At 39.3% G+C, this 21413-nt stretch overlaps 1 protein-coding gene across 4 annotated transcripts in view; it reads left to right on the top strand.

Moving 5' to 3' along the window:
- The window catches only part of Scai (suppressor of cancer cell invasion), a 138941-nt gene that overhangs the window by 101655 nt on the left and 15873 nt on the right, over positions 1 to 21413 (top strand). For 2 of the 4 annotated variants that reach the window (XM_052726481.1, XM_052726482.1), the window contains exons 10-15: positions 3752 to 3853; positions 4203 to 4304; positions 5181 to 5259; positions 7531 to 7630; positions 9129 to 9210; positions 18870 to 18942. In XM_052726481.1, the coding sequence (XP_052582441.1) occupies positions 3752 to 3853; positions 4203 to 4304; positions 5181 to 5259; positions 7531 to 7630; positions 9129 to 9210; positions 18870 to 18942 (538 nt within the window). Of the gene's footprint in view, positions 1 to 3751; positions 3854 to 4202; positions 4305 to 5180; positions 5260 to 7530; positions 7631 to 9128; positions 9211 to 18869; positions 18943 to 19561; positions 19785 to 21413 lie in introns of all 4 variants that reach the window. The other 2 variants (XR_008215459.1, XR_008215460.1) reach the window with 2 other exon arrangements.

A 21413-nucleotide genomic window follows, 5' to 3' on the forward strand; every position in this document is an offset into this window, starting at 1 on the left:
TTCATTAACTGTTTTATTATTTATTGTTTTTTAGGTTTTCATTGTCAGACAAAGTAATAGGTTTCATTATGACACTCGCTTATGTACATATAGACAAATGTAGACACAGCAACATACTTTGCTGCTGTTCACCCACCTCCCCGGGAGAGGATCGTCTTGGTTGTAATTGTACAGAGTAGAATGAAGACACAATGGAGTTGGCAAAGAAGTTAGGAAACTCACAGAAATCTCAGTGAGTGGTACTATTTCCTTGTGCTACAGGAACAGAGGTAATAATAGAGCTGCGAGGCTGGTTTCCACAGATACTTAGAAGGTACAGCTCATAGCATTGATACGTCATGGCACATGGAAGGAAAGAAAAGTGACCTTTATATTTTGCCTTATTGTACAGCTGTATATATGCTATAAGCTGTTCCTTGGGTGACCCTGCTTCCATGGTTTGGCCTAGGAAAAAAATCCACCTGTTAAGAATTAGATAATAATTAAAGTGCTAGTGAGGGCTGAGATGTTGCTCAATTGGTAGAGTGCCTATCTGCTCATAAAGCCCTGACTTCCAGCCCCAAAGCTACAAAAATGGGGTCTGGTGGCATCAACTGTAACCCCAGCACTGTGTAACGTGGAACAGGAAGTCACCTTTGACTGTAGAGACCCTTTCTTTCTTTCTTTCTTTCTTCCTTTCTTTCTTTCTTTTTTTTTTTTAAAGATTTATTTATTTATTATGTATACAGCATGTATGACTGCAGGTCAGAAGAGGGCACCAGATCTCATTACAGATGGTTGTGAGCCACCATGTGGTTGTTGGGAATTGATCTCAGGACCTCTGGAAGAGCAGTTGGTGCTCTTAACCTCTGAGCCATTTCTCCAGCCCCCGAGACCCTTTCTTTAAAAAAAAAAAAAAAAAAATACAAAAGAAAAAAACAGGTTAGGGCTAGAGTGTAAGGAGCTAAAGAACTGAAGGGAGTTGAGCCAGTACTGAGAAAAGTGCTGCCTGGCATTCAGGGTTAGACAAAGGCCAGTAAGGCTTGCAGTGTAGAATGTATGTGCTCTGCTGACATGACAGTAGGTTTTAATAGTGGTAGCTCCATTCGATGTGATGGCACACACCTATAATCGAAGCTCTTAGGATTGCAGAGACAGGAGTATTGCTGTAAGTGAAGGCCAGCCTGGGCAATGATCCATAGCAAGGCTTTTTTTTTTTTAATTTTTGAGACCGAATCTCACTATGTAGCTCTAGCTGTCCTAGAACTCTTTTTTTTTTTTTTTTTTTTTTTTTTTGGTTTTTTTTTTTTGGTTTTTTGAGACAGGGTTTCTCTGTGTAGCTTTGCGCCTTTCCTGGAACTCACTTGGTAGCCCAGGCTGGCCTCGAACTCACAGCGATCCGCCTGGCTCTGCCTCCCGAGTGCTGGGATTAAAGGCGTGCGCCACCACCGCCCGGCTCCTAGAACTCTTTATGTAGACCAGGCTGGCCTTGAACTTTGCCTTGCAAATGCTGAGATTAAGGGCATGTTTGAACTGAGCCTGCCTCTGCTTCTCAAGTGCTGAGATTAAAGGCATGTGCCACCATGCCCAGCAAGACCCTGTCTTTAAAAACAAAAGAATAACCAAACTAGCAGACCACTTCAGAAATAGGAAAATAAGAAACTGTAATTGTGCAATGTTTAGAGTTTGTTCCTTAGAACACAAAAAAAGCTAAGTGTTGTGGCATATGCCTATAATCACAGCCCTTGGAAGGCAGAAGTAGATGTTTAGGCCATCCTGTCCAAACAAATAGAAAAAAGAATGAGTGAAGCTGCTAGCATTGGTTTTGTCCTGACAAGTGCTCAGTTACCTCCTCTTTGACAATGAAAGGACAGAAAGCCAGGTTGTTATCTCCTTGCTCTGATCTAGAACTTGTTTCGTTCTCATGCAGAGGTGGTGGGTTATGAACAATTTGGGGCTGTGGTGCAGTTTTATAAGTTTTGGAAATTCAGTGGTGTGTTGAAATGTTAAATGTTTTCAGAAATACCTGTATTAATGATTTTGATTGATAATTTTTTTTAATTTCTTTTCATTCTGTGAAATTTTGGATGAGGAGAACAGAGTTTTGCTGATCAGCTAAGAGAGATATTAAATGGGATTAGGGTGTGGCTTAATGGTAGAGCACTTGCCTAGCTGCATGAGGCCCCTAAGCCTGATCCCTAGCACTGTACTATGTATGTATGAATGAGGTACATTTTTGTTTTGATTTTAGAGACAGGGTCTCTGTGTAGCCCTGGCTGTCCTAGAACTCTATTTGTAGACCAGGCTGGCCTCAGACTCACAGAGATCTACCTGCCTCTGCCTCCCAAGTCTGGGTTTAAAGGCATGTGCCACCATACCTGGTCTGAGGTAGTTTTGAAACTTCAATTAATAATCTTTGTAAACAAATACCTTACCTAAAACATTTCTGTTTTATTTTATAGAAGCAGATACTTTATAAACCTCTCCTCTTGGCTCTGTCATCACATGTTCCAAGATCTTCTGCATAAGTGTCATTGAAAATAGAGAAGGATGCACTTTTTTTTTAATGTTCATTGTTTTGCCTGCATGTATGTCTGTGTAAGGGTGTCAGAAGCTTTGGAACTGGAGTTACAGACAGGTGTGAGCTGCCATGTAGGTGCTAGGAATTGAACCCGGGTCCTCTGGAAGAACATCCAGTGCTGCTAAGCCATCTCTCTAGCCTCATGAGAAGGATGCACTCTTAAATGCTGTGTAGTGCCAAACATTGAAGAGATTATAAAGTATGAACCCAGACATAGCTCAGCTTAAGCAAATATTACCATGTTTTGTAGGACTGTTTTTGTAACTTTTGTTGCTCTTTAAAATCCATTTGAGGAAATTGATGCATTATGAGCAACTAAACACTGTTAATTATACAAAGCAGATAGTGAGCATAGGAGTGTCACTACACATTTCTTTTGCCACATTTGCCTTTTGAAAGTCTTGTAATTCAATGTTCAAGAATAAAATATGAGCTGTCTCTGGGCATGGTGGCATACGCCTTTAATCCCAGCACTTGGGAAGCAAAAGCAGGCTCTCTGAGTTCAAGGCCATTTTGGTCTACATAACAGATTCCAGGTCAGCCATGGAAACATGGTAAGAACCTATCTCAAACGAACAAAAAATCCCAACCCACCATAGACAAAGAACAACAGGCAACTAAGGAAAGCTGACTCTAGAAGAATAGTCCTCCTCAGGGGTATACTTCCTAATTGTTTATCCAATATCAAGTTGTCAGCTGTGAAATCATATACATATAAGTAGCACTAAATGGACTGTGCAGGTTGTATTTATCTATTTAGATGCACATACATAAACACATACACCAATAGCAGCTAAAGAAAAAGAGGTCATGATTTCAAGAAGGAACAAGGCAGGTGGTATATGGGTTTAGAGGAAGGAAAGGGAAGGGGAGAAAGATATAACTTCTATTTTAAAAATTGATAGATAGATATTAAAAATCAGCTGTTATTAAGAATACTTGAAAATCAAGAGTAATGTGATTCAAGACCAGAAGTTCAGCTGGGAGGTAGTGGCCCGTACCTTTAATCCCAGGACTGGGGAGACAGAGGCAAGTGGATCTCTGTAAGTTCAAGGCCAGCCTGGTCTACAGAGCTAGTCCCAGGATGGCCAGGGTTACACAGAGAAACCCTGTCTTGAAAAAATTTAAAAAACAAAAAAAGATCAGAAGTCTGCTTATTGCGTTAATGATCAGATAATATTTTTCTTTCAGGTTAAATTCAGTGAATTAACTGTTGACATGTTCCGGATGTTGCAAGCTTTGGAGAGGGAGCCAATGAATTTAGCATCCCAGATGAATAAACCAGGAATACAGGTGACCTTCTGCCCACATTTGCCAGAGTGGTAACTCTTACTGTTTCTTCTTCTCTTACACATGTAAATAAAGAGTTCTCTCAAGCCAGCCATGGGTGCCTCATACCTGTAAGGCACACTAGGTGGCCAAACAGTAGAATTGTTGCAAGTTAGAAGCCTGCCTGGCCTACCTAGTGAGTTCCTGTGACAAACAAAAAGAGTGCTTGCTAAGACAGAAAAGTTGATAAGCACAATTACAGACACAATACTATGAGGACGTTTGATTAAAAAAAAAAAGAATAGGAACTGTTGACCCTGATAACTCAGCTGTCACATACTACTTATGCATCATTTTGGGTATGTTACCATAGGAATCAGCTGACAAGCCCACCAGACGAGAAAACCCCCACAAGTATCTGCTCTACAAACCAACCTTCAGCCAGCTGTATACTTTCTTAGCAGCATCTTTTAAGGTATGTCCTTTCTTGTGCAGTGAGGAAAGTGTGCTCATGGTGGACTTGGTCACTCTTCAGAAGCCTGACTTAAAGTGTTTAGTGATTTGTTAGCATGGACAAGTTCCAGTAGTGATTCTGACCCCCTTGCTGTTTGGGGAATGGTAGTTGCTAATGATGTCAGTATTTTTTTTTTTTTTTTTTACCATCGATCAGAGACTATTGGTTAATTATCATTCTCTCCCTTTCAGATTTTTATTACTAAACAACTTTAGGCTTAACACTCAGTGCAAACTGAAAATAAGAACAGAATATATAGCATTCATGTGCTCGGGCAGCTCAGTAAGACATTGTTAATATCTGATATAAGTGTGTGGTAAATGCCTATAATCCTACATTTGGACAGGAGTTGAAACCCTCTTGGACCACACAGTAGCAAGTTCAAGGACAACCTGGATATGTCAGTACACAGAAAGATTGAGGCCAGTGTGGACTCCATACAGCCTAAAAAAAAAGGAGTGATGAAAATTAGGTGGTATCTTCCCAAAATTTATATAGAGGAAGGTGTGGAGGGGAGTTTGCCTTTTTTTTTATCCCTAGTGGAGATCTTTCTCTCTCTGTTTCATGTTTTCAGAGAACATGCTCTAACAGATGGGGAGTTGCAAGTAGAAAATGTGTTCACGGCTTTGGGCAACAGTTATGCAGTATAGATTATAGTGAATCTTTACCATATGATTTTAAGTTGGAACAAGTGGGAATATGATAATTCTCTTGGAAATAACAGTAGTGTATTAAACGACATCATTTTCCCTACAACCTTAAACTGCCCTGAACTTTAAATAAAACTATATTGTTTTTTCTGTCTGTGGTTTTGTGTGTGATTTTCTTTCATTTCAGGAGCTGCCTGCCAATAGTGTGCTTCTGATTTACCTGTCAGCCACTGGCGTTTTCCCCACAGGTCGTTCTGATGGTGAAGGTACAATAAAGGAATGCTCCCACCGTGAGCAGGGCTTGAATTCTCTCTATTTTCTACAAGACAGTGGCCCACAGCCCAGAGACCACCTCAAGCTTTCTAGAGAAGCTTCCAAATTTAAAATTTGCTCTGCTTGTTTAGTGACGGTGTTGAAAAGAGTGTGCTTAACTCTCCACATTCAACTATTATTCCTTGAAGTCCAAATATCTTGAAATAGTACATAGATCAAATTCATACTTTGCTATCAAATTTATCAAAACCATCATATGTAGATTTATACATATGCAGTTTAATGTTTGACATTGTAAAGGACTATGGAATCTGCCAACCTATTTATTTGAGGTCATTGATCATTGTAAGCTTTTAATACATTTGGGGATCTGGTCAGAGGCAACATTATGGCCGAAAGTCTTAGTAGAAATCAGTGTACTTTTGTAACTGTGAAAGTTCAAGTCCTTGTTACGATTTTATTTTCAATCCTTTTTATTTTGTGACTATGGATTCAGTCCATGCAATATTGGGATGCTGTTTCAGAATAAAACCTAAAACTGTCAGAACATATGAGCTCAGAAACTGTTCAGACTAGATGAGCAACTTAGATGTAAATGAAGGAATTACATCTTTGGAGAAAAATAGTTTAACATTTTCAGCATTTTCCTCCTCATCTGTCTGTTGGAATTGGCATTCCTTTATAAAATGCATGACCCACCATCTTCCTTGCATGACCTACAAAGTAGTAAAATGTTACTGTGAAAATAAAACAGGGCAAATCTCTGTAGTCTTTACATTGCAATGATGTTTTAAAGGGCTATAATTCACATGTGATGTGAGGGAATGGGGTGTGGTGGAATACTAACGGGCAGATACAAGGGAGGGAGAAGACAATAACAAGTGCCTTAGTTCTTATTTAAATGTTAGTCACTTTATATTTAAGTATCTCTTGTTATTAAACAGCTATTCTGGGTCTAAATTAGAGTATTGACCTCTTATTTTTTGCTTTTTGTAATTAATATAGGTATTAACTGAATGATTGTTTCTCAGAGATTATCTGAACATTACATAGTAACTGTTCAACTTAGACAAGGGTTAGCTAACTCTATGACCAGTGGGGAAAGGCTAACATGTAAACCATAATTAAAGAGGTTTATATAATAGTAAAATAATGGATTTTTCATGTACTGGAATTTGGCAGAATATTTCATAAAAATAAAGTTTTGTTAATCAGAATTTTCAAGTTTAATTCTAATTTTTCTTTTTTTTTAAGATTTATTTATTTATTATGTATATAGTGTTCTGTCTGCATGTATGCCTGCAGACCAGAAGCAGGCAAAAGATCTCATCAGGGATGGTTGGGAGCCACCATATGGTTGCTGGGAATTGAACTTAGGACCTCTGGAAGAGCAACCAGTTCTCTTAATTGCTGAGCCTCTAATTTTTCTTTATGTCTTACATTTAGTAGTTAATTTAAAATTATATTTTCTGGATGAGGTCCAATAGTGTATCCCTGTAATGCCAGTTACTCAGGATGCTAAAGCAGGAGGATCACTTAAGCTTAGGAGCTCAAGACCAGCCTGTGCGACATAATGAGAGCCCTGAATCCTGAATCCGTAGATAGAGGGAAGGGGAAAAGGGGAGAGCGAGATTGCAGTTTGCAGTTAGCAGCTTTCTTTGTAAGGTACTTTTGTTAAACCAGAGACTGAAATTTTGTTTGCAGTGTAAATGTTATTTTAAACATCCTAGGTTTCCATCCCTTTTTACCACCCAAATTAATGGGATGCTGTTAGATTCTTGGCTTTGTTGTTGCTGCTGGGTTGTTTGTTTGCTTTTTGATTGTTATTTTTGTTTTGTTTTGTTTTGTTTTTGTCAGAGTCTGTCTGTGTAGCCCTGGCTGTCCTGGAGCTCACTATGTCATGTAGACCAGGCTGGCCTCAAATGCACAGAGGTCCACCTGCCTCTGCCTCCTAAATGCTGGGATTAAAGGGGCATGCCACCACTCCTGGCTGTAGATTCTTATTTTGTTTCTCATTATATTCTGTTTGAAAAGCAGGTAAATAATTAAGTGATTTTTTTTTAAATCATTAAAGTAGGCAGTGTGCTGAAATCATGAAAGTACTGTGTTATGGTAAAATGTTAAATTTAAAGATTATTTAAATGTTTTGTGCTTATCTTGCACTTGTATCAAAGGGAGATTCACTGGTACTCTTGCATCTGAGCTTCAAATCGGTCTGTGTTACCCTCCAGTTGAGTTCTAGGTTTCTTCTCTTTGTTCTTTAGGTCCTTACGACTTTGGAGGTGTACTTACTAATAGTAACCGGGATATTATAAATGGAGATGCAATCCACAAACGAAATCAGTCCCACAAGGAAATGCACTGGTACATATTCTAGTATCTCTTTTTATTCTAGGGATTAAAACTCCTTAAATATTAAGAGAAATGGAGACTTCATTTTGCTACTGGACAGGTTCCCATAGACTACTGTTGATAGCAATTATTTGTGTTCTTGTGTGAAAGCTTGCTCTTTCTCTAGCACAGAACCATCTGTAGAATTTCTATAGCTGAAAGAGAAAATTCTCCTTTTAATGAACAGTTGGCTTGTCGGATGATACTTTATGTTTAATATCAACTGTTCAACTGTTCATACTGAAAAATGGATAAAGGAGGAGACCAGACCTGTGCATATTTCAAATTCTTCATGCCTTAGCTAAGGTTTCCCCAAGCCACATGTGATGCTGTTGCTCACCTTAGTTTTAAATCATTTATTTTAGAAAATGTCACACATACTTGAGTAGTACATGCACAGCATCACCAGTCATCTGAGAAATTCAAATTAAAAGCATGAGAAGTTAATACTTAGTGTCTGTTAGGATAGTTGTTGCAAAACACAAGTGTTGTTAAGGATATGAGCAGAGAGCCCTTGAAGACTGTTGTGAGAATATCATTGGATTGGTACAATTATTATGGAAAACGGTATGGGTTTTCCTCTAAAAGTTAAAAATAAGGGCCAGTGAGATGGCTAAGCAGGTGAGTGCATTTGCCACTAAGCTTGATGACCTGAGTTCAACCCCTTACACCTACAGGTTAGAAATGAACTAAATCTCCACAGGTTGTTCTCTGACCTCCACGTCAGCACTGTGGTGAAGGTGTGTGGTGGGGTGGGGGAAGAAAGAGATCACACACACAAGATAGATGGATGGATGGACGGATGGACAGATAGATAGATAGATAAATATAAGTAAGTTTAAAATAGACTAAGTATAATGGCATATACCTGTGATCCTAGCACTTACAAGAACAAGACAGTCTGGGTGGGCTACATAGCATTCATGTGGAGACATGAATGACTAGATGAATAAATAAATACATAAATAAATTTGAACTAGATAGCTAGGGAGATAGCTCAACAATTAAAGCCCTTGCCACACAAACAAGAGAACCAGAGTTTGGATCACCAGAACCCATGTAATTGTTGGGTGTGTGTGTTGGCCTGGAATGGAGGAGAGGAAATTCAAGCAGCAAGCTGACTTGCCAGACTATACATCTCAGCAACCTCTGAGTTTGACTGAAAGACTACCGCAAATAATAAGGTAAAAAGTGATTTAAGAAGATTCCTTCCATTAACCTCAGGTCTCCATCATATCCAACACACACATACTACACACTACAAAGAAGCAAAAAATAGACTTTAAAACAGTAACCCATTTCATGGTCTATATCTAAAGGAAATGAAATTATGTCACTTAGTATACTATCTAAACCAAATGTCTGCACCCCATATTCATTACAACGTTACTCACAAAAGTCAAGATTTAGAAATGATCTATTGAGACTTGGCCATACAGTTATAAAATTCCTCACTGTTATTTTTCTGCAGCCTTCATCCTGGAGATCTCTATCCATTCACAAGGAAACCCCTGTTTATCATCGTGGACTCCTCCAACAGTGTTGCCTACAAGGTGAGTCCTTGGAGAGCTGGTGTTCATGCCAGGTATATAGCAGTAACCCCAGGGTCCCCATTCTAACATGTGCCCTTTTATTTTGCTTTGTTTTACTTACTTAATTTTACAGTTTGTATTTAGTGTTTCTTTTCTTTTGAGGTTGTGCATGCTAGTCAGGATCTGATGCTATGAATAGAAACAAGAAGAAACGCATGAATGGACTCTCAGTGGAAAATACTAAATCCTCCTGCAGAAAAAAAAATTTTTCAAGATTTCCAAGATCTCTGGTGGGAGGTTTATTTTTGTTATATAACCCAGAATGTTTTCCTTTACAGAGCTAGAGATAATATGGGTGGCTTATTTTCTAGTTTTTAAACACTTTTCACTTCTGCACACCTAACTGTTAGAGTTTACATGAAACTCCATCTCATATTACATAGTGATGATCTTGATTATTAACAGTTTTACAAATGCTTTGTTTTTTCATGATTGAGTCTGAATGTTGGAGTAAGTGACAGTGGTTTAACCAGGAAGTGCTTTTGCAATGTTTTGATACTGAAACAAATCCTCAGGGGCTTGAGAGATGGCTCAGTGGTTAAGAGCACTGACTGCTCTTCCAGAGGACCTGGGTTCAATTCCCAGCACCTACATGGCTGCTGACAACTGTCTGTAACTCCAAGGTCTGACACCCTCACATAGAAATAAAAAGAAAGAAGAAGAAACAAACAAATCCAGAGCCACTTAAAAAGCACCAGCAGTGAAACACTTTGACGTCACTAGAATTCAAGCTGTAATCATTTATAATAAAGCAAAACAGGCTTTAGCCTCTTTTGTGTCTTGTTGGGATGTCTGATTAGGGAAAAGCATGTCCACACTTGGCTGGGTGCTTGTTTCTGTTCCTGAAAATTCCTACTGCTGTGGGTATCAACATGAATGGAGAAGCAAACATTAGTTTATTCTATCATGGCAGTGGAAATGGCTGGTAGCCAAGAATGGTGACCCAACATGTATGTTTTCCATTTTCTCATGTTTAGTTTCATTTTAAAAATAAAACATGAATTCTAAGAGCATCTAATTCACCCTAAAATTTTTAGCATGTTTCTTGCTACCCATTTTGTTAAGTTCAATGTTAGATTTTTTGATTTTTAGCAAACATATCTGTCCTTTCTCAATTTGTATATTTGTATATATCTGCTGGATGTAGGAGCGATGGGGAGCTACTAAAGGAAGGCCAGAACAGGATTGGTGAGAGTTCAGGGCAGCTTGGGCTACAGAATGAGTCCCTGTCTTGAAATAAAAATATCTAGACAAGAAGGTCCAGCATATAAATACATGAATTACTTGTACATAAAAGTTCTTTCAGAATAGAACAGAAACAGAAAAATGGGGGAAAAAATCAATGGAATAATTCAAGAAAATGGGCAGTTTCCATACTGAAAGAATTCACCAATAGCAGTTCAAAATACACCCAGATCATTGCCCTGCCTTTTTCTTTGCTATAAATACTAGAGAAATATAATATACACATACATACATGCACATACAATAGGCATATATAATTGCCTTTTTCTCATGTTTGAAATAGCTTCTCATATCCTTGAGTACATAAGTGATTATTTTTACTTTGTTTGTATGTGATACAACCCAGGGCCTCATCATGGTAGGTGAGTGCTTTACCTAGCTACACTTCCAGCCACAGAAATCATCTTATATTCTGCTTTGCTCTGTGCTGAGTTGTCTCTGTTTCTTGTTTGTTTTTTTGAGAGACAGTTTCTCTGTGTAGTTTTGGTGCCTGTCCGAGAACTCACTCTGCAGACCAGGCTAGCCTCAAACTCAGAGAGAGATTTGCCTGCTTCTGCCTCCCAAGTGCTTAGATTAAAGGTGTGTACCACTACCTTCTGGCTTGTGTCTGTTTCTTTTTGCCTCTTTTATATGAGACCTTATTCAGAGTACCATAACCCTTGCTTGTCTGGTTCTGTTTTAGAATGGAGGCAAGAAACTATATGAGCGGATATGACTTGTCATATTTAAGATGGATTATTTAGTTGGATGGTAAACTCTTACGTCAGGTCATTAGGTCTTCCTTTATGCTTACATCATATTTATCAGCTGAAACCCATTATTCTACCTAGAATATAAACTTCCGACTATCAGCATATGTATAACTTCCCTGATGTGTGCACTGTGACTGTTTGGATGCATGAATGTTTTTTTTCCCCCTGCCTCACATTTAAGATTCTTGGTAAATACATAAGGAATCCTTATGCTAAGGATTAAATGTCCTGTGTAACTCTGCTTTCTGATTCCAAATTCCTGTTCTTTCCACTCTTGGAAAAAGAGCTTTGCATGTTCATATGAGCTTCCTGGTAGGAGGAAGTTATTGATAAACCAAGATCTGTGTGATATCTATGACCCATATTTTGTCTAACGTGTTTCCATTAGTGTTAAAGTGGGCACATCGATTGGCTTTCTCTGTGGTAATGTAGCATTTAAATTAGCTGGTAATTTAGCTGGAAATTTAAAAAAAAAAAAAAAGTCCCCAGTAACTTAGGAAATTCTTTTTAATTCTTCTTTCCTTCCTTTGGGGGGAAAAATTCATTATGAATATTGAAAATTCAAGTAATGGGTCTCTGCCAGTGCAAATGGCTGTCAATGAAACAGCCTTAGCCTAAAGCATTTGATGTGTGCAAATTGCTTGTATGCTTGTATGACTTTTACCACATAGTCAGTGTACCTGGTCCTCTGCCAGCCCGCCTCAAATTCCAGAATCCCATTTCTTTCCCATTCCTTTGAAATTCCTTTTCTTAGCTTCTAATAGTCTGCACTTAGTCTGTAACGATTATACTTCTGGTTGAACATGTCAGGTATGTTAAATGATTTGAATTGTTAGGTTGGAGTTGTTCGTTTATGATATGACAGTTCTCAGCCATTATCTCTGTACTTGCTGACTCTTGAGCCCCTTTCCCATCTCCCCCTTAGACTCGTTTAGGCTTGCACATTTCTACTTTCTTCAGTATTTTCCATCATCGTGTTTTTGTTAGGGATTATGTCATTTTTTTTTTCATCCTGCTTTAGTTCACAGTGTTTCCCTTAGCTGTGTGTAACACATTATTAATCCATCTTGAGTTTCATGTTGCTGTGCATATTTTTTATTTCTCTGGTTCCTTTTGATATATTACATTGCCCATTATAATTTACTATTTCAGTCTTTGCTTTTACTTCTTTGAGCTTAATAAGCAGTTATTTGTATTGTCTATCACACAATTCCTACACTTGAGTCTACTTTTGCTATTTAAGATAACATTTTAATTTTTGTGTTTGTGCATGTTTATTTTTGAAATTTAAAATTTTTATTTTATGTATGTGCAGTGTGAGTGTGTGTGTGTGTGTGTGTGTGTGTGTGTGTGTGTGTGTGTGTGTACACCATATGTGGGCAGATGTCTGCAAAGGTCAGAAGCAGGCATTGGATCCCATGAAGCTGGGAACTGAGCTGCTGATGGAAGTGCTGTGAATGGAAATGGAGTCCTCTTGAAGTTCAGCAAACACTCTTAGCCACTGATCCATATCTCCTGCCCCAGCGTGCTTATTTGTGTGTGTGTGTGTGTGTGTGTGTGTGTGTGTGTGTGTGTGTGTGTGTGTGTCTTCTTATTATCCTTAAATCTTAAAATTGGGAGATGTTCATGAGGGCCTAATATGAAGAAACCTTTAGTTTCAGGAGATTTACATTTGCTTGTAACAAACATCAAGAAGTACCACCAGCTTAGGACCCTGTTTGTAGTATCACCTGGGTAGTAGATATTTAGACTGCAGGAATGTACAAGAGCTGACATCCTGCAGGAACTAATTGTCTGTTGAGCTCAACACCAAGAAAGGTTACCTTACCATTCTGTAAGAAATGGTCCTAGTGGGAAGACATGTGAGGGTTGACTTTACATCATTCTTACTTTAAAGGGATAGCCATGTAGTATTCTTCTCTAATGTGAGCAGATATGGATCTCTTACCATCTCTGCCCTTTTCTAGATGTGGCTTTCAAAACCTAAATCCAAGTTGCTAGTTTGCCTTGGACCAGGCAAGGTCTGGCATTAGCTTATTTGTCCAGTCTCTTCTAGTAGTTTTTCCTCATATCTCTGACCATCTTTGGAGTGTCCCTGGGTTCCATCCTGTTCTTATTTTCCAGACATAGCTGACTCCCTTAGTGCTGATACTAGTTTCATGACTTAATTACTGTACCCCCACTGGTTTCTTCCAAGTGTTACCTCCAGGTAAGACCTCTCTCTAGAACTCCACTTCTAATCATCTACCTACTTTGTGTATCCAGTTGGGAATTCTTCAAACAATTGCAAACTAACAGAAACCACTATACCCAAGACAATTCTAGACCACTTCTACCTCCAGACTCCCTGTCTCAGTTGGTGCCTGTTTTGCTTTTATAGTTATCCCAGCTGAAAGTTGTGTCTTCTTTCTTGATGTTCTTCTCCTTCCCTCCTATATCACATGCATTTCATGAAACCTTCTAGGATTTAATTAAATGTCCCAAATGTCATGTACTCCACTGCCATTCCCCTGGTTCATGCCACTGTTCTCCCTCACCTGAGTTATTGTAGTAGCTTCCCAGCTAGGCGTACTTAATTCTTCTTTACCTCTCACCTCCTGCATGTGTGCCTTTGTGTCAGGATAAACCTTCTCTATTCAAACTCTCCCATGGCTTCTTATCTCACTCAGAATACAAGACACATGTGGCATCTTTGATCTTCTTATCAATCTCTCCAGCTACACTATTTCCTTCCTGGTCCTTGTCTTAGTTAGGCTTTCTATTACTGAGATGAAACACCATGACCAAAAAGCAAGTTGGGGAGGAAAGGGTTTATTTGGCTTACACTTGTGGATCATAGTCCATCACTGAAGGAAGTGAAGCAGGAACTCAAGCAGGGCAGGCTCCTGGAGGCAGCAGCTGATGCAGAGGCCAAAGGAGAAGAGTGCTGCTTTACTGGCTTTCTTCTCATGCCTTGTTCAGTCTGCTTTTTTACAGAAGCCAGCACCACCTATCCCGGGGTGGCACTACCCACCATGGGCTGGACCCTCTCCTACTGATCACTAACCGAGAATATGCCCTATGTTGAATCTCATGGAGGCATTTCCTCAACTAAGGCTCCTTCCTCTCTGATGACTCTAGCTTGTGACACAAAACTAGCCAGGACAGTCCTTAGTATTTCAGGGAGTCTTCTGCTTTGGCCCTTTCTATCTTAAATGCCCTATCAAAGGTCCCTCATATTTGTTAAGTGTTTGAACAAATGAAACCTCTTAGTCAGGTCCTCCTTAATTGCCATGTTTCAGATCACATGCCTTTTTCACATTGTGACTTTATTGTTCTTCATAACCATGATAGTTCACATTTGTATCATGACAGCTGTGCTAGGTGTTCTTCTAAGTGTTTGATATACTTGAGCACATTCAATTCTCACACAGATAATTTGTTACTTTTTTTTCAGTACTGAGTGTGAATATAGGGCCTCACATACACTAGGCAAGCACTCTGCCACTGAGCTTCATCTCCAGCTCTCTTTTTCTTTTTTGTTTAGAGATAGTGGTGTTTCACTAAGTTGCTTAAGCTGGCTTTGAAGTTAACTCTATAGCTCAGACCAGCCTTGAACTTACAGTCTTCCTGCTTAGCCTCCCAAGTAGCTACAGTAATTATAAGACTGTACCTCCAGGCCTACTGTTACCACTTTTATTATCTTCATTTGACTGATAAGAAAAACAAGGCACAGGAAGTTTAAGCATTTTTTAAAATATTTTATGTGTATGGATATTTTGTCGACATGGATGCCTGTGCACCACCTGCATATAGTGCCCATGGCGGCCAGAAGAGGGTGCCAGATCCCCTGGAACTAAAGTTACAGATGGTACTGTGTAGGTGCTGGGAAATGAACCCAGGTCTTCTGCAACAGGAGCCAGTTCTCGCTGAGCCATCTCTCCAGACCCAGGGTCACACAGCAAACTAAGGGGTAGCAAAGCTGGATTTAAACAATCTGATTACAAAACCTGTACTATTAATGTAATTATTTGAATTCCATGCTCTGTGCCTAGACTCTTTGTTACCTTTGAGGTCTTGTATAATTTATTCATTTTGTTTACTGAGGGCCTCCCTGTATCTGCCACTTGCATCCCTGTCCAAATGTCATCTTCAGGGAGACAGGGCTTTTCTGTTTTGTTTACTATCCTATCTTTAGCATCTGAGACAGAGTCTGCTCCATCTCCTCAATGAGTATTTATTGAAAACAGACCTTTTAAATGGATACTATATCTATTGATGTAAGTTAATACTGGAGGTTTTATTCTGTTTCATTTTGAGACAGTCTTGCTCTGTAGCTCAGTTTGGCCTTGAACTTGAGATCCTCCATTCTCAGCCTCCCAGGTTAATAGGTATGAATCACCACGCCTTGCAGTTTGACACAATTTTTAACTTACCAGTTTTTAAAAGTGTGTGTGTGTGTGTGTGTGTGTGTGTGTGCACATGTGTGTGTGAATGTATACCACATATGTATGATTGTCCACAGAGACAAGAAGAGGGTATTGGATCCCCTGGAACTAGAGTTACAGGCAGTTGTCAGTTGCCTGACATATCAGTGCTGGGAACCAAACTTGGGTCCTCTGGAAGAGTAGAGTGCTCTCAACTGCTCAGTCATCTCTCCAATACCCCTAAATTGTTTGTAACTACACACACACACACACACACACACACACACACACACACGTGTTGGGGAGTGGGTTGTTATGTGTGGAGGTCAGAGAACAACTTTGAGTCAGTCCTTTTTTTCTACCATTTGATCTCTGGGAATCAAATAGGTTGCCAGACGTAAAGCACCTTTACCTGCTTAGCCTTCTTCCCAGCCACACTTTGTTATTTTTTATTTTTTTTTTTTTTATTTTTTTTTTTTTTTGGTTTTTCGAGACAGGGTTTCTCTGTGTAGCTTTGCGCCTTTCCTGGAACTCACTTGGTAGTCCAGGCTGGCCTCGAACTCACAGAGATCCGCCTGGCTCTGCCTCCCGAGTGCTGGGATTAAAGGCGTGCGCCACCACCGCCCGGCAACTTTGTTATTTTTAATAGATTCTTTAACTAGGACTTAGGATTTGTCTATCATTCTAGGTTAGCTGGCCAGTGAGCCCCAAGTCCAACTGTCTCTATCTTCCCAGTGATGGTGTTATAAGCACGTTACCACATTTTGCCTTTTACATGTTCGCTAGGCATTGAACTCAGATCCTCATACTTATGTGGCAAGTATTTTATCAACCAAGTCCTAAAATTGAAATAGAATCTGATATGCCAGGCATGGTCACTGTGCCTATAGGTTGAGGTGGGAGGTTCACTTGATTTTAGGAATTCAAATCCAACCTGAACAACATCCCAAGACCCTGTATCTAAGTAAATAAATAATATATACAACCCCGTATTGTCTATCAGGATCCTACAATAACCCCCAAGATGTTCATAATTTCACGAAGGACTTAATACTCAGCATATAATTATGTGAAGACTTAATAGAGTAAGATGAAGATAGTAAAATCAGCAAAGGATAAGGAAATGTAAGAGAGTCTGGAGAAAACCAGGTCTAAACTTCCAGGGTGTTGACTCAGGAGTCACACAGAATGTTCTTCATTCCCCAGCATGACCATGTGAATTAAGTACTTTATTTTAGGAATGCAGACCTTGGAGTGCAGATCAGTTAGTATTGTGTTTGCCTAGTATTCATGAAGCTCTGCTTTCTGTCCTCAGCACTTGGGACATGGAAACCAGAGGGTCAGAAGCAGAGCAACCTGGATTACATGAGACCCAGTCACAAGACTTTAAAGACTGACTCACTAGAGAGCTGAAGTCAAGGCTTTTAATGGGAACTAATCACTAGAATGTCCTCTGCCAGACTTCCAGAGGGAATGTTGGGATTCCCCTAAAGTGTCTCATTTACCCCATCTATGCAGAGTAAGCCCAATCATGTGAGTCTTCCCACACGTAGCTTCCAGCAGCCAGCCAAAGCTAACTTCATAAGCTGGCACTCAGACCTAGTGCAGTATCTGCACAATATTTGTAAGTATATCCGTGTATGTATATAAGATGTATCAGAAGACAGAGCTTGACCAGCAAGCAGAAAGAAGAGACCTTGTGCGAATGAATGGTAGTGTTGTCTACTTTAGCACTATCCAGAGCAAGAGCAGCACAGACTAGGACCCACAGGCATTTCCAAAATGTAGAATAATACTGTGGTATTTCTTCAGTGCTGGGAATGGAGCTCAGGACTTCATACAGGATAGGCAAGCTTGGGTTTTTTGGTGGGGGAGGGGGGTCGTGGCAGGGTGGGTGGGTGGGTGGGTTGGTTGGTTGGTTTGGAGATGTGGTCTTATGGAGCCCAGGCTGGCCCCAACTCCTGAACCTCCTACCTCATTTTTCAAGTGCTGGGACTGAGAACATTTCTACCTTTCATGGCTCATACTGCATTTTTCTGGGCTATGTTTTTGCTTATGTAACAAGCTTTATTAATCTTAGCAATCAAAATAGTTAGGAAGGGCCTAACTAATGACTTGCTGTATTTTTGGTCACCACTTCTATTGCTTGCTTCTTCCATTTAGATTTTTGACTGATTTGATATTCACATTTATAGCATAAAATGTAGAGACAGCATGTTTTTTCTAAATGTGGGAAAAAATTACTGTATTATACATACAGAAGTCCTATGTGTTTGCAGTTCCTTTTCTGTACTTTCCATTCTGTTCCATTTGTTTTGTGCCCACTCTTGTACCAGTGCCACACATTTCAGTTACTGAAGTTTTTAAGTATACTTTAATATCTGATGAGTCTTCTCTTTTGCTTTCCTGACTTATTTTGCCATTTGAACTTCAGCAGTACATTTTTTTGTTGTTGGGGGAGGAGGGTGGGTAGGAGGCACTAGTAGCTCTTTTTATTGAGATTGGTTCAAATTTTAATACATTATCATGACATTTTAGAATGGGTTCATCTATAAGAACATAATGTGTCTTTCCATTTCTTTACCTTTATTTTTACCCTTTAGAATTTCTAACTTTCTGACTTATTCAGTTTACTCCTAGGAATTATACCTTTTTTGTTGCTTCACCAAATAATTTATGTTATTAAAATTGTATCTATTATAATAGATCTGCCTTTAGAGAAATTATATTCTAAATTATGCAGAGTGCTCCACTTGTAGTCTGAGTGTCCACTTAGTTCTTGCTGTAATGAGCACATTGGCACCATCCTGTATGAGTTGTTGCTGTGAGACTCAGTAAGGGATTTATTTACCCATTCCCAGAGCCTTTGAGACTGAAAGCTAGATCTTCTGGAAAATTCACCCTGGTGAATCCAGTGGGACCACTGTTTCTAGAGGCCCAGATGACCTGTATCTGCAAAGCTACAATTATATATCTGCTATTACTTTAAAAAAATCAGTGTACATAGTGAATGTCACTGTTTTAGTGGCAGTCCTTTTTAGCAAATTGGTATGCATGGTAATGAAACATGAACTGCATATCTGCAACTGCTGCTGTTTCCATATCTGCTTGTAAGTTAGAGCCCAATCTGTACACTAGTTATGTGCATTGGAAAATTACTAGGTCACTACAATTTGTCAAATCTTTAATGAAAGTCTTAAATTCTTATATATTGCAGAATTTCACAAACTTATTTGGACAGCCACTCGTCTGCTTGCTTTCTCCCACGGCATATCCAAAAGCTTTGCAAGGTATGTTCTTTAGTTCCTGTTAGACCAGTAGGTCTTAATGAAACAAGAACATATTTGTTTTGATCTCCCATCATGATTAGACATGGATGTATGGTTCTTGTAGCAAGTGTCAATCTGAAATATACCTGGAATCCTTGCTGGCAAGGTTTCCCTAATGTGCTGTGATTAGGCCTTGAAGTGATTCATCTCTGAGAAAGAAGTGGTTTGATCCATTGCTGAGAGAGCTCCTAGTTTTTAGATTTAAAAAATCAGTTTTGATTTTCTTGTCATATCCATATAGCATGATTTTCCTACATCTTTGGTTATATACCTTAGGCATCTTTGAAGACTGTAAAATTGCTGGTCTAGGAAACTTCTCAGCCTATGTCTAAGAGTTAGGATACTTGAGCTGGCACAACTTAAAAGGCTTCTTTCTTTCTCTTCTTGTTTTATGTTTACTTTTTTCTTTGAATTTTTATCTTGTTCTTTTAAAATAAAATTCTCTTCAGAATTCACCAGAAGGACAAGTTTGTTTGGGCCATTTCTCCAGTGGCTACAAAGGGAAAGCCTTATGTCCTTAGTATTTTGTCCTCAATAGGTTACACGTAAAATCTAATTCTAACTCCCAGTCGTTTCCTAGGTCAAATGCTAAGTGAGACTTCACACTGTCTTAGCAGTACTTGTCACTGTGTCACTGTCTCCCTGACTGTGAATAGTGCTGCTGTCTCTCTGTGGGAGATGGCATTATACTGCTACTTCCCAGCCCGAAGTCCTGTCTGCTGACATAGTTTGACACAGGAAGTGATTGATGGTCAGCACTTGAATGCCTGAGAGAAGCTGGAGACTTACACCGTTGTTTTAAGGTAAGTTCTGCTGTTTAACAGGGAAAATCTTGTAGCAATTCTAAGTTCACATAGCCAAAGCCAAATCCTAAGGGATAGAACTTACCTTCAAACAACGGTAAAATTCTCCTGCTTTGAGGACTTTGCATCCTGTTTCTTATTGTTTCTGGAGGAATGTAACCTCTTCCCACTACTAGAGAGTGCTGTCATCATCCTATTTTAATGTAGTTTTACTTAAAACTACATGGTCAAGTGGGTTAATACCAAAATTCAGTTAGTGACTTCATCGCACAGAGGAGGAAAGCACAGACAGGTGAATGCCAGCTGAATTTGAGTCCCAGCCTAGCCACTTACTAGCTGTGTGACTTTGGAATGCTATTCAGCCATTTTGTGCCTCGGTTATTTCATCTATCCAATGGAAATAATAATAGTATTTAACCCTATAGCATAGTACTAGGTACCTAGAAAGTACTCAGTTTGTGGTGTTAATGTGTGTGTAGTTGTGATTCATTTCCTTAATGTTTTGTTTTTTGGTTTTTAGTTTTTTTTGTCCAACATCCTATCTTTAAACTATAAAGTTTAGGGGGCTGGAGAGATGGCTCAGTGGTTAAGAGCACTGAGTGCTCTTCCAGAGGACCTGGGTTCATGTCCCAGCACCCACGTGGCAGCTCACAACTGTCTGTAACTCAAGATCTGACATCCTCACACAGTCATACATGCAGCAAAACACCAATGCAAATAAAATAAATTATAAAAAAAAAAGTTTAGACTACAAATACCTTTAAGTAAAATTCAGCCACCAGACAGATTGAATATTCTAATATTCAATTCAGGATTTATTCAATAGCATTGTTGCTGCTGACCTCAACAACAGGGCTTGGCACTCTGGCCACAAAGTAGATGTATTTATTTGATAAGGTTCCTACATTTTTGGTGTCTGTAGCTCTATCATTAGTCAAGACATACTTTATTCATTCAGTACAGTTTTTAAGATTAATTCATCAGGCTAGGCACTGGGGAACAGCACTGCATCTGATATTCCAGTTGTGTTTCTCATAGAGCCAGTGTCTAGTAGAAGATAGAGATGACCTGACAGGAGGAGGCATAGGAGTACGAACAAAGAACTGCTACTAACACACAGGAGTAAAGCAAAGGGAGAGATGATAGATGGGGATTCAGAGTGACTGAGCAGGCAGAGTTCTAGCAGAAAAACTGTATGTGTTATAGCCTTGAGCTATGAGAGCCTGTAAAACATTAGAGAAGTTTAAGTGGTGTCTCTGACTGAAGGGATTATGTGATTGAATGATAAAATCCCTTTAAAGATTGATAATATGATTTGAATTGGAGAGATTGGAGTAAAAAATGCTAAACAGAGGAGGAGGATGAAAGAGCATGCAGAGAGAATGGATTAGAAGGGTACTGAGGGAAGTAGCCAGATGATGGTGTCAGGAGCTCAACAGTGACTGAATGCTAAGTTTGCTGATGCTGCAGGACTTGCTGATAGACTGGGAGACAGAAAGCAAGCAGATAGGTGTGTGTGACTCAGGTATTGGTGGAAATCCTGAGTCTTGATGAGAACCTGCATTAGAAAACTGTAGAGGAAAGCATGTGTTGAATTCAGGGTCTTTCTGAGAATGGAGTTGAATCTAG

Source organism: Peromyscus californicus, unplaced genomic scaffold, assembly GCF_007827085.1.
Source record: "Peromyscus californicus insignis strain IS unplaced genomic scaffold, ASM782708v3 Scaffold_7__1_contigs__length_154581171, whole genome shotgun sequence".
Classification (NCBI taxonomy): domain Eukaryota; kingdom Metazoa; phylum Chordata; class Mammalia; order Rodentia; family Cricetidae; genus Peromyscus; species Peromyscus californicus.